General features: G+C 44.8%; 1 protein-coding gene across 1 annotated transcript in view; it reads right to left on the reverse strand.

Annotated features, from left to right (window-relative positions):
• PTCD2 (pentatricopeptide repeat domain 2) overlaps positions 1-12,338 on the reverse strand; it is a 193,966-nt gene that overhangs the window by 93,629 nt on the left and 87,999 nt on the right. The window contains exons 5-7 of the mRNA XM_086960801.1: positions 10,585-10,663; positions 1,602-1,693; positions 878-991 (exon numbers count right to left, since the gene is read on the reverse strand). Of these exons, the coding sequence (XP_086816927.1) occupies positions 878-991; positions 1,602-1,693; positions 10,585-10,663 (285 nt within the window). The remainder of the gene's footprint in view (positions 1-877; positions 992-1,601; positions 1,694-10,584; positions 10,664-12,338) is intronic.

Here is a 12,338-nt window from a genome sequence, read left to right on the forward strand (position 1 = left end):
CGTACATCAATCCTATTGAGCCTCCAGTTGGTAGATCACTCTATATTAAGTTTCGCGTTAGGACCTTGCCACTCTATACATTAACTGCAAAGTGGCATTGCCCCTGTGCTTGTGATGGTTGTACTGTGCAACTGGTTGCAACTTTATAAATTACATGTTGTCTGTGAGTTATGAATGTGGCTCTCTAGATCATGTTTCAAACACTATTAGTGTTATCCTTTGACATGCTGCTTGCTTTATATTTTCCTGTGTGCTTCTAAATACCTTATGTGCTATGATTTTAAAGATGCAATAGTTGTACTGTTTTAATGTATTTTTTTATCTGCTTTTATGGCTATTGCCCAAATAAAGTATACTAAAGTTTCTTTTACTTGCACCCGGCCCTCCTTACTTGTTTGCCTGCCTTGTCCTTTGAGCATTGCTGCTTGCTCACCTCCTGCAGTGTTTGTCCATCCTTCTCACTGTGTTGCCTGCCACCGTCCGTCCCGTCCTGCATTGTTGCTTACCAAATATCCTTCCCATCCCCCTTCCTCTTTGTTGCCTGCCCCGCCCCATTCCCCCATCCCGCATTGTTGCTTTACCTCTCCTCCGCCTACTCCCCTGTTGTTGCTGCCACTCCCCTGTTGTTGCTGTCACGTCTCGTCCCACATTTTGTTTACCCCCTATGGTCCCACCAGGTAAAAAAGCTCTATGACATGGAAAGCGTTGCCTGCATCATAGAACTTAATGTTTTCTAACTTTCAGCCATGCTAGACAAGGCCATGCACGGACTTAAAACATGGCTAAAGGACAATGAAAAAGCCAAAAGCTCTCATAAAGACAAGACCTATTGGCTTTCATACATTTATAATAAAATAAAAAGAGAACCAGATTATACCCGTTTCAGAGCCAATGCAGCAGCAAAGCAGAACGCTTGCCTTGGTATATGTTCCGCTTTCATGTCTATTTCATCCAGCAGCAAGCCACAGACCGAGCGAGATTCTTGCCTATTCTGAAATTAAGAAAAATGTAAAAAGGGTAATCACATGTTTAAATAAAATTATGCAGCACATAAATATGCCATCATATTTGCTACATTAGTGAAAGCATGGCTATAGCAGCTGGGCCTAAAAGTTGTTCAAAGAGGACATTTGTTGCATTGAAGCTCTTAAACCACACATAAAACAAAGGGGCATGTTGGAATCCTTAATGTTGGTGACAAAGGACTGGTGGGAAGAGAACTGATTTCATGTGTTTTTAACTGAAGAGCTCTATATGTGCCAATTCAGAAGGGTGGCTATAAAATATTCTGCATAACTGCACACAATATTAAGCTATATTTCTTCAAGCAATTTGATCTCCAAGGAAAATTCTATACCTATCTAAAGTTAAGGCTTTTGCATTTCCAAAAGCAACATCTTTGCAAATTATACTGGAGCAGAGATTATCGTCTAACTCAGAAGTGTTACATGAGAGTTACTGTAGCACATTTTGGAAAAGGTTTATTAACTATCTTACTTGGTATTTGAGCCACCAAATTCCAGAAGCTTTTTGTACAAATCCTTTCAAATGTTTGCTTTCCAAACCCTTGACTTGCGTTTCGTGAGTAGACCTGCACTTACCAGCTTGTAGCAGATTGCAAATCCAAGTATGTATGATTCTCTGCTGAATTTAATGTTTTGCCTCCTCATTTCCACTAGCACCTCCAAAGCACCTGCACAGAGAAGGAGCATTAGTCATTGAGGCAATGCGTGTTCATGCAAATACTGTACTACTTCTATTGCAATCGATTGTACAGCATCTTCCTGAATGTACATGGAATTTTGTGACTGTAAAAGTAAAGAATACCCTTTATCGTAATCCAAAATACTTCAGTGTTACTGAAAATACCTAATAGTACATTAAAATCTTCATGGTGCTGAACCCCAGAGGGTAATTTTTCATCCACTGAACTGTGTCAGTGGCCAACACTCAAACCGTGCATTTCAATAGTTGCAGAACTAAGGTTTACAGTCAGAAATGGTGAAATAATCCACTGAAATAGTGTGCATTAGCCAAGCAACTAAATAGAACAGTAGCAATTATCTGACAGAGGGGAAAGGATGATGCTTCGCAGGGTTTCCAGTTTGAAGATGGCGGCGGCAACAATGATATTAAGTTTAGTAAGTGACGAGATTTCCATCAAGTGATAACTGGTTCCATGAAAATTTTAAAAAGGAGGGTCATAATAGACCAAAGCTTTTGCTAGGAGAAAGATTTTAGATTTGGATTGATTAATTTAGGTCCACTTATCGTGCATTGAAATAACTTGCAAGACAATCGAAGTGAACTGGTTATGCCCTAGGGAAATGTGCTACTGGAATGAGAGACACGTTAAACAGCTACAAGATAGCAGAACCCTAGTGGATGCCACAGTGAACAATGACAGTACAGGTCAAGAAACACTAAAGTGATAAGAGTAGGCCTGGTTAGAGAGGAAGGATTGGAATCACAGAAATAAATGGTTTCTGTTCCCAGGTCAGACTCAGAGCCGAAAAAGCAGAAACCGATGGTGACAACCGTGGACTGAGCACTCCAGAAGACGAGAAATGCTAGGAACCAAGCAAGTGTATTTTCAGCGAGACACCAAACATGAATGAGTGGGGTCTAAGAGCACCTACTATTGCACAATGCAGATGTTTAAGATTTGAAAGATGACAGATCCTGCTGCAATTGTACAGGGGCACATTAATTTAACATCTTGGAATATGTATTTTAGAAGGTACATGATGAACATTTTACTGGTGGTGGAATGCTACTCATTGGGGAGGGAAGAGCTGACTATCGCATAGATGTCTCAGGAAGGTATGTCCACATGGTTAGGGAGTACGATCATAGCCTGTAAATATTCAGAGCCAGGCCAGATCAGAGGAAAGTTCAGGAGCTTTGGGCTGAGGCTTGTGCTTGCAGAGAAGGTGCACTTGATGGTAAAATGGAGTCTCCGAAGAGAGGGAAGAATTTAGTTTTTGAAGGGAGTTGCACTCCAGGGCATTTCACATTCCCCTCCCCCCTGGTATGTGACAATAGGGTCTCGTTGGAGCAAGTAGTAGTAGGGAGAGGGGATAACAGTCTGGAACCAGGTTCAGTAGCAACCAACATTTCTATATTCCCCATGGTCTACTATTTACAAATCTATATGGTTAACAAACATTCTTTTCTTCAAACTTGGATAGTCATCAGATTGCCCTTTTGCCCCCGAATGGGCCAGAATCGGATCACATGTTATCTACTCACCAGAGATATTAGCTAGTATTCTGCTGATCTGGGACCAAAATTATGATAATGCTGGACACAGATAAAACATGTGCATGCTCTGGTTCCTACACCCTGGGTATCGGTGCATAGCATTAGGATACATTCGTGGCAGTTTTTTTTAGTGTATAATATAAACGATGCAGCATAATAAAAAACTGTCAGCAATATTGTACTCAAGAAAAAGTGCCATCTATCAGAAATACAATTTCTATCCATAGTTCATTATTAGCATTAATGTCTTTAGTAGACCATCAAATTATTACTTTTTAGATCCAATCAGTCTCCCTGTATTTCACATTTTTACATAATTGTTTAATACAAAACGATGCTCAAAAGAATATACTGCACTAAAAACAGGATTCCCCATGAACCACAGATCTTACGACGGGTGAACATCACTTTCAGCCTAGAATATAGTACTAATGAAAATAAATTGCATGTCTCTTCCCTTACCTACTGAAATTTATTGAAAGTCTGCAATTCATCCAACACATCGATAACTAAATAATTGTCTCTGATTTTGGACTGAGCAGAGATCTGTAGTAAGGCAAATGTATTCTAATTCCAAAGTACTGTCTGCAAAGGAAATTTTGGATATTTCATTTTTTGTAATGGTCTATTGCGCCAAAGAAGTACGAGACCCTGCACTATTCTTAACTATTTTTTTGTTTCACTGTTGCATTTAGTTAAAAAGCCATATGTGGGCTAGGGAAAATAATTTCCTTGAGGGAGGCAAATGTGCATAGTCATATCTATATGGTTTCAAACAAATAGTGAGTACCCAGCAATCCAGCGCCCAGTAGTACTACTAAGTTTGGACGGCTCAGGCTGCTTTCTCTATACATCTATAATAATGTTTACCTGGAGATTAGGGACGTTTAGTTTTACCAAATAAAACAATCTGTTTATCTTTCTAATCTGACCACAAAAAAGAGAGTCTGGAATATACATGGGTGGGTAGATGCTGAAACAAAAAGCTATTTGGGCAGAATAATCATTTCAATGTGTAGTTGACTATCAATAATTGATTTCTGAGGAATCAGACTCCGATCCAATTGCTGCTTAGCCTCTGTCCATTTATTTAGGTAAGTATCCTGATAAAACGGTTCTATTTTATTGGGATTTTGCAGACCAGGATATTTGACTTGTTCTCTAATCCCAACTAAAGTGGGAAGTTGGGACATCCTGTTGGGTGGAATGTTCCTCAACATAGCTCCGGATTTCACGATATCGATTGTATACTCTGAAACCTTCCAGCACATTATTAAAGTATCTAAAAATTAATTTGTGGATTCTGGGACTGAGGTAATAACTAATAAATCGTCCGCAGAGAGTTGAAAGTTTCTGAGTGGATGCCCACAACTTAAAAAATTGTGTGACTGGAACTCCTTATTTGGAGCACTCATTCTCACCTAATTTCTTTGAGTCTCATTCACTGGGACTCACTCAATCAACCAGTCCCACTCATTCTGACTCACACAATCTTCCTCTGAATCACACAACCTCACTCTGACTGACTCAGTCTCAATTAGTCTCGCTCTAACTCACTTACTCCCATTTAGTCTCTCATTCCCACCTAGTTTCCTTTAGCCTTCCTATAACTCCCTCGCCCTACCGATTCAACTCAGTCCTACTCAATCTCATGCAATCTCACAGTGAGTCACTCATACTTAGTGTCATACAGTCAGAACACTAAAACATCAAGGAGACATCTTTAAGATTTTAACCCCTTCGCCGTGGGGGTAATTCCCCCACAGTGCGGGGGGAATTAGGGGGAGGGAGGCTCACACAGCACCCCGGTGCTCATGACTAGCTCGGCTCGTCATGCAGCACGGTGGCGCTGTGCTCATGACGAGCTGAGCTCGTCATGACCACACCCGTTTTCGTGGAACGTTCAGCACAGCAGGGAAATTATACCCCCGTGTGAGCGCCACGGCTTCATGACGAGCTCAGGTCGTCATGAGCACAGCGCAACCGTGCAGCATGACGAGCTGATCTCGTCATGAGCATGGGAGGGGTTAAACATAAACCCTGTTCTAGTGCATACAGTATGAATTGTAACTACAATAAAGACAAATGAAATTGGAGTAGGGACATTCACCAAAGTGTGAACAAAAAGCAAAACATCAACACAATTGGTGTCATACCCACAGATGAACTAAAATATAGGTAACATGATAGGTTGGTATGTATGTCATGCTTGAAAATTGTGGATAAGTATCTCACAACAAATATTCTCACAAAGAGTGTGTGAGACAGGAATCTGTACATGATCCTCAATAGGTCCTAACGAATGCCAATGAACCTGTGGATGTGCAGGTGTGTTGGCTAAAACATGTTGAGCCTGGGACACTAGAGCTAACACTCCCACTGAGTGTCCCCACCTGTTTTCCTCCTTATCAATGTGACCCTGAAAAAATATACATTTCTGGGCACCTCAGACAATTTTAATTTTAGGATCCCTCATAACAACCAAAGAGCTCCCTTTGTTCTCAATGTTGAGATTGTCCAGACACACTAGGTATGTGGACATGGACTCTAATATAAAACATGCCACTCTTGACCCTAGTGGGTAAGAGTCCTATTAAACCCCTAGGGTGATTTTTGTTGGAAGGGTTTAGAGAGATTAGAAAATTATTTTGTAACATATTTATAATAATTAGATCTCCATTCTGCTCCTTCAAAGCATTAGTTAATTCGACCACAGCAGTAAATACATCGCATTTTTAGATTGAGATGGTTCACATCAGCATATTTTAACAGTAAGGCTTTCTTTGCAACATAATATCAAGTCCTGCACTCTTGTTGTGCGAGTCCAGATGCACTCATAAGTTCATCGAACGAAGGCTAGGTGACTACCTTCCTGGTAGCATCCAGTCAGAATGGGTGATTTGATTCTGCACGGCCTGCCCAGTTGTCACCTGGAGTGAAGATTCCCCTCTAACTCTTTGATCTTTGTGTTCAGCTTTTATACCATTTTGTTTTTGAAAGTCTCAGAATAAACAATAAATGAGGCACGCAGTTATCAACCATTTAGAAACTCTTCAGAAATCAATAGCAAATAATTTGAAAAAGAACAGGCAGCGTTTAGATTAATCACGAAAATATATTCAAGCACACTTGATTTTCACTTTGAAGAACAGAATATTACCCCCTAAATGTGAATTCTACACACATATTCACTCTTGAGTGATTGATACTTTTAATTCAAGAAGGGTAATACCCAGAACAGAAAAGACGTAATATTCAAGACATCATCATAAGCCTTTCTGAGTTTTCAAAGGAGACAGCGCTTTATCATCCTGACCTTGTTTGAATCCTTTCTTGCAACTAGTTATCTCATTTGAATCGAGGCAAGTTGCAAGTGGATTGCAGGATTCTGTTGTTTCTCTGTATTGCGTATTGAAGTCTTATTCAGATTTGCCTTATTTCTCATTTTGGAGGAGATTTTCTGCCTGCCAAATATCTTCTACTGGCCAAAACAATTTAGTGACCCCGCCTGCTACCGAGCCACCCCGAAACGCACCCACGGACCTTTAACCTGTCAAGCCTGCCAATTCACCTGCCTCCGCACCCGCAAAGCCGAGCCCCAGCAACAACCACCTCAAGTGCACCCTGCTCAACACCCGCTCCGTCCACAGGCACACCGTCGAACTCTGGAACCTCCTCGACTCAACATCACGAGACGTCGCCTTCCTCACAGAAACATGGATGAACGCCTCCTCAGCCCCCGACATCGCCAAAGCCATCCCGGAGGGCTACAAGATCACCCGGAGGGACTGCGTCAACCAAACCAGAGGAGGCATCGCCATCGTCACAGAAGCACCATCCACATCACGACCAACTCCGACGACACGCTCACCGCCGCTGAGCACCTTCATTTCTAGATACACACGACCCCAAGACCACTCTCAGAGGCACCCTCATCTACAGACCCCCGGGACCACGCACACAATTCAGCGAAGCCATCGCTGACTTCGTCAGTCCGCACGCCCTCACCTCCACGGACTACATCCTCCTAGGGGACCCCAACTTCCATCTGGAGAACAACAAGGACTGCAACACCGCCGCCCTGCTGGATAACCTCGCCAACCTCGGACTCTAGCAACTGGTGAACACCCCATGCACTACGCCGACCACACGCTCGACCCCATCTTCTCCTCCAGCAAGCACATCTCCTTCAGCCACTCAACCGGACTACACTGGACAGACCACAGCTGCGTCCACTTACACTTCAGGAGAACCATACCCACCACCACCCGCAACAGGTTCCCCGCAGAAGCTGGAGTAAGATCACCACCGACCAGCTCACCACCGCCCTCAGCCAGAACCCGCCCACCAACACGACGGACCCCAAAGAGGCAGCCCGCAACCTCACACAGTGGCTCACCAACTGCGCAGACGAACTCGCACCACTGAAGAATCCTCCCAGCAGACCCGGCAGCAGGAAAGCCTTGTGGTTCACCAACGAACTCAAAAACTCCAAGAAAGCTTGCCGCACCCTCGAGAAAGCCTGGCGCCACGACCAGACAGCAGAACACATGACCGCCCTCAAGAACGCCACCCGCAAACACCACCAGCTGAGCCGCACCACCAAGAAGACAACATTCAAAGAACGACTGGACAACAACACCCACAACAGCAAGGAACTCTTCAGCATCGTTAAAGCGCTCTCAAACCCAAGCGCCTGCAACAACGACATCACACCCTCGCAAGACCTCTGCGACTCCCTCGCCTCGTTCTTCCACCGCAAGATCGCCATACACAACAGCTTCGGCACACTGACCATGGACCCATCCACCAAACCTGCACCCCCCTCCACCACCCTCTGCACCTGGACTCCTGTCAGCACCGAAGACACCACCCGCCTGATGAACACCATCCACTCAGGCTCCCCTACCGACCCCTGCCCACACCACATCTTCAACAAAGCCGACTCCATCATCGCACCCCAACTCCGGAACATCATCAACAGCTCCTTCGCATCCGCCACCTTCCCGGAGAGTTGGAAACATGCCAAGTTGAGCGCCCGCCTGAAGAAACCCACCGTGGACCCCACGGACCTGAAGAACTTCCGCCCCATCTCGCTCTTCCCCTTTCCAGCCAAAGTCATCGAGAAGACCGTCAACAGACAGCTCTCCGCCTTCCTCGAGACCAACGGATCCCTCGACCCCTCTCAATCCGGGTTCCGAGCGAACCACAGCACCGAGACCACCCTCATCGCAGCCGACGACATCAGGTCCCTGCTCGACAACGGAGAAACAGCTGCCCTCATCCTCCTGGACCTCTCAGCAGCCTTCGACACGGTATGCCACCGCACCCTGACACAGCACCTCAGCGACACCGGGATCCAAGGAGCGGCCCTGGAGTGGATCATCTCGTTCCTCGACGGAAGAACCCAGAGAGTCCGCCTCCCCCCGTTCCGATCCACGGCCACCAAAGTCATCTGCGGCGTTCCGCAGGGCTCCTCACTCAGCCCCACCCTCTTCAACGTCTACATAAGCCCTCTCGCAGCCATCGCACGCCAAAACAACCTCAACATCATCTCCTACGCAGACGACACCCAGCTGATCCTCTCCCTCACCAACGACCCCGCCACCGCCAAAGCCAACCTCCAGGAAGGAATGAAAGACGTCGGCGAATGGATGAAGATCAGCCGTCTGAAACTGAACTCAGACAAGACGAAGTCCTCATCCTCGGACCAGCTCCCTCCACCTGGGACGACTCCTGGTGGCCCCCTGCCCTGGGCACCGCACCCAAGCCAACGGACCACGCACGCAACCTGGGCTTCATCCTGGACTCTTCCCTCACGATGAGCAAGCAAGTCAACGCCGTCTCGTCATCCTGCTTCAACACCCTGCGCATGCTCCGAAAGATCTTCCGTTGGATCCCCACCGAAACCAGGAAGACGGTCACCCAGGCCCTCGTCACCAGCAGTTTGGACTACGGAAACACCCTCTACGCTGGAACCATATCCAAACTCCAGAAAAGACTCCAACACATTCAGAACGCCTCAGCCCGACTCATACTGGACATCCCTCGCCACAGCCACATCTCTGCGCATCTGAGAGACCTGCACTGGCTCCCCGTCAACAAGAGGATCATGTTCAGACTCCTCACCCACGCACACAAGGCTCTCCACGATACGGGCCCAAAGTACCTCAACAGCCGCCTCACATTCTACACTCCCACCCGCCAGCTCCGATCCACCAGCCTCGCCCTCGCCTCCGTCCCACGGATCCGCAAATCCACCGTCGGAGGAAGATCCTTCTCCTACCTGGCAGCCAAGACATGGAACTCCCTCCCCACTCACCTACGGCTGACCCTGGACCACCTCTCCTTCAGGAAACAACTCAAGACATGGCTGTTCGAGCAGTAGCGCCTCCCCTCTGCGCCTTGAGACCCTAACGGGTGAGTAGCGCGCTTTACAAATTCTGCTGATTGATTGAGTGATCGAAGGTGAAGATAAGAGCTTGATGTGTGTGTTTTATCCCATTGTTGATTCTTAAGGATCTGGCTGGTGTGGGAGCCTAGTATGACTGCAGCACTATTCACAGTTTAACTGAACACTACACAATATACAGCATGGGGGACAAAATCAAGCATCAAGGTGCAAGCTGGCTTAATTTCACAGATACACTTGCACTGCTTAACTTCAAAAGAGAATTGGATTAACACAGTGATGGTTATTCTGATCATTTTAATCATTACTAAATGTAGATGCTCCTTGTTTTTTCTGTCCTTGTTCACATGTATGGGATTTACATGTATCTACATTGAATAGTAGTACAGACCATTTTTTTAATTAACCTTTTGTCATCCGCCCGGAAGCAACACCAACTCAGAAAAAATCTGACGCTATCTTATTGAAACCGAAACATGCTTCGGAGTAGTGCTAAAGCTTTCTATGCTGGCTGGGTCACTGCAAGGCCTCAGCTGGCATCCATGTTCATCAGTGGCCCTCTGGAATTCACCTTCTTGCAGTACTCGAGGCGGCTGAAGTGGTTGAATGAAACATAACATAAGACATACAAAATGATCAGAACCTATCCTTGACTAATTCTGGATGGAAAAATTTAAGTCTGAGATGCACAGTTAGATTGGGCTTTTCTTTCACATTTAAGCTTGGCATCAGCAGGTATATTTATGTATTTTTCCAGCATTCATTCCTTATTTTATGCCTTAGTTCTATCTCTACAGGTATTAATTGTTCCTTTCAAACTATTTTACTTTTCAGCTGTTACCAAAATGAAAAGATAGCAAGGATTTCTTTTAGAAACAAAGGGTATAGAATAATATGCAAGTACTCACTTTCGTAAAGACCTTTTGTAAATAACATGTCCATCAAAATGTTGAACGATGTACTGTCGCAAAAGAAACCATTCAAAGTCTGGGCTCCAAACAAAACAACAACAAAACTGATTTTAGGAGGGAAGGCGAACAAGCTTGATACATGTACTTCAATAAATTTCATTAAAAAAGAAACAGGCCTTTCATCATGTCCAGTGATTTTTAACACAAAATATATTCTTAATAATTAAGCACAAGCATATGACTCATCTAGATTTATTCTGGAAATTCGCACAACAGTATATTTGATACTCTGAATTTCAAACAAACATTCATCCATCTAAAAATCGACATATTTTGATTAAATCTCATCACTCCCTTCGTTTGTTTGTTTTTAAGAGATGACATTAAATTATGGCAAACCCTACAGCACATAATTACATAGCAATGTATAATATGACTCCTTGACATTTAATTCACACCACAGAAAAAGCAAATATCTCAGACATATATTAAATAGGAAACAAGAAATTGACTTTGTACATAATATTTGGAGTACCAAACAAAAAATAAATGTGTTATATGAAGAAGTTACTTACCTTCGGTAACAATGTATTTGGTAGAGACATATGTTACTTGCGCACGGACGTCAGTTCTTAACACGACTTTCCAGGCCACAATCGCAGAGCCTTGAAAGACACTGACCACTGGTGCTTCGAAACAAGAGCCCTTTAGGGGAGTCTCTATCTCTAGAAATAGGTTTGCGGGGAGGATGGGCCGAGCGGTAAGAAACTAAAAATAACATACGTCTCTACCAGATACATTGTTACCGAAGCAGAAGATTCCTTATCTTAGAATAGACACCCCAGCAATACCATCCCTAGAGGAGAGTTTGCGAACCAGGATCAAACCAGAAAGTCCTAGAGGATCGAACGGGCAAAGTACCCAATCCATCGGACTTGGCTATCCAGGCAGTAGTGTCTGGTAAGCGTGTTCAAGGATGTCAATGTTGCTGCCAGACAGATGTCAAGGACTGGAACTCCATGCGCTAAAGCTGTGGTCGCCGCCGTTGCTTTGGTGGAATGAGCACGCAACCCCATAGGAGGGCCCTTCTTTGCGAAAGCACAGCATATTTTGATGCCAAGGACAACCCATCGGGAGATGGTCTGTTTCTGCCAGGACTTTCTTGGCACCCACATAGTCGACGAAAAATTGATCATCCATCTGGAAGTCTTTTATGTGATCAATATAAAAATACACTGCATGCATTAGGTTAAGCCAGTGGAGTCTCTCCTCCTCCTTGGAGGGATGCGGAGGTAGATAAAAGATGGACAGAGTGTTAGATTGTCCCACATGAAAAGGCGTGACGACCTTAGGAAGGAATGAAGGCTTGGTCCGAAGCACCACTTTATCTGGATAGACAGATCGAAACGGGTGCTTCGAAGATAAGGCCTGCAGCTCGCTCACCCTGAGAGCAGAAGTGATGGCAACAACAAAGGGATTTTTTTGAGAGTCAGCAACCCCAGGGGAAAACCATGAAGAGGCACAAAGGAAGCACGCATAAGAAAGGTGCAAACCTGATTTAAGTCCCATTGGGGCATTACAAAATGAGATGGAGGGAACAGATTTGTAAGACCAAGGTTGATCTGGAAACCGAAGAAAATCAGCGATGGCTGCAAGATATCCTTTAAGAGTGCCCAAAGCAGAATCCTGCTGGGCCAAGGAAAGAATATACAAAAGGGCCTCAGATAGAGGAGCAGAGAGGGGGTCCACAG

Source organism: Lissotriton vulgaris, chromosome 3_1 (assembly GCF_964263255.1).
Source record: "Lissotriton vulgaris chromosome 3_1, aLisVul1.2, whole genome shotgun sequence".
NCBI classification, from domain to species: Eukaryota; Metazoa; Chordata; class Amphibia; order Caudata; family Salamandridae; genus Lissotriton; species Lissotriton vulgaris.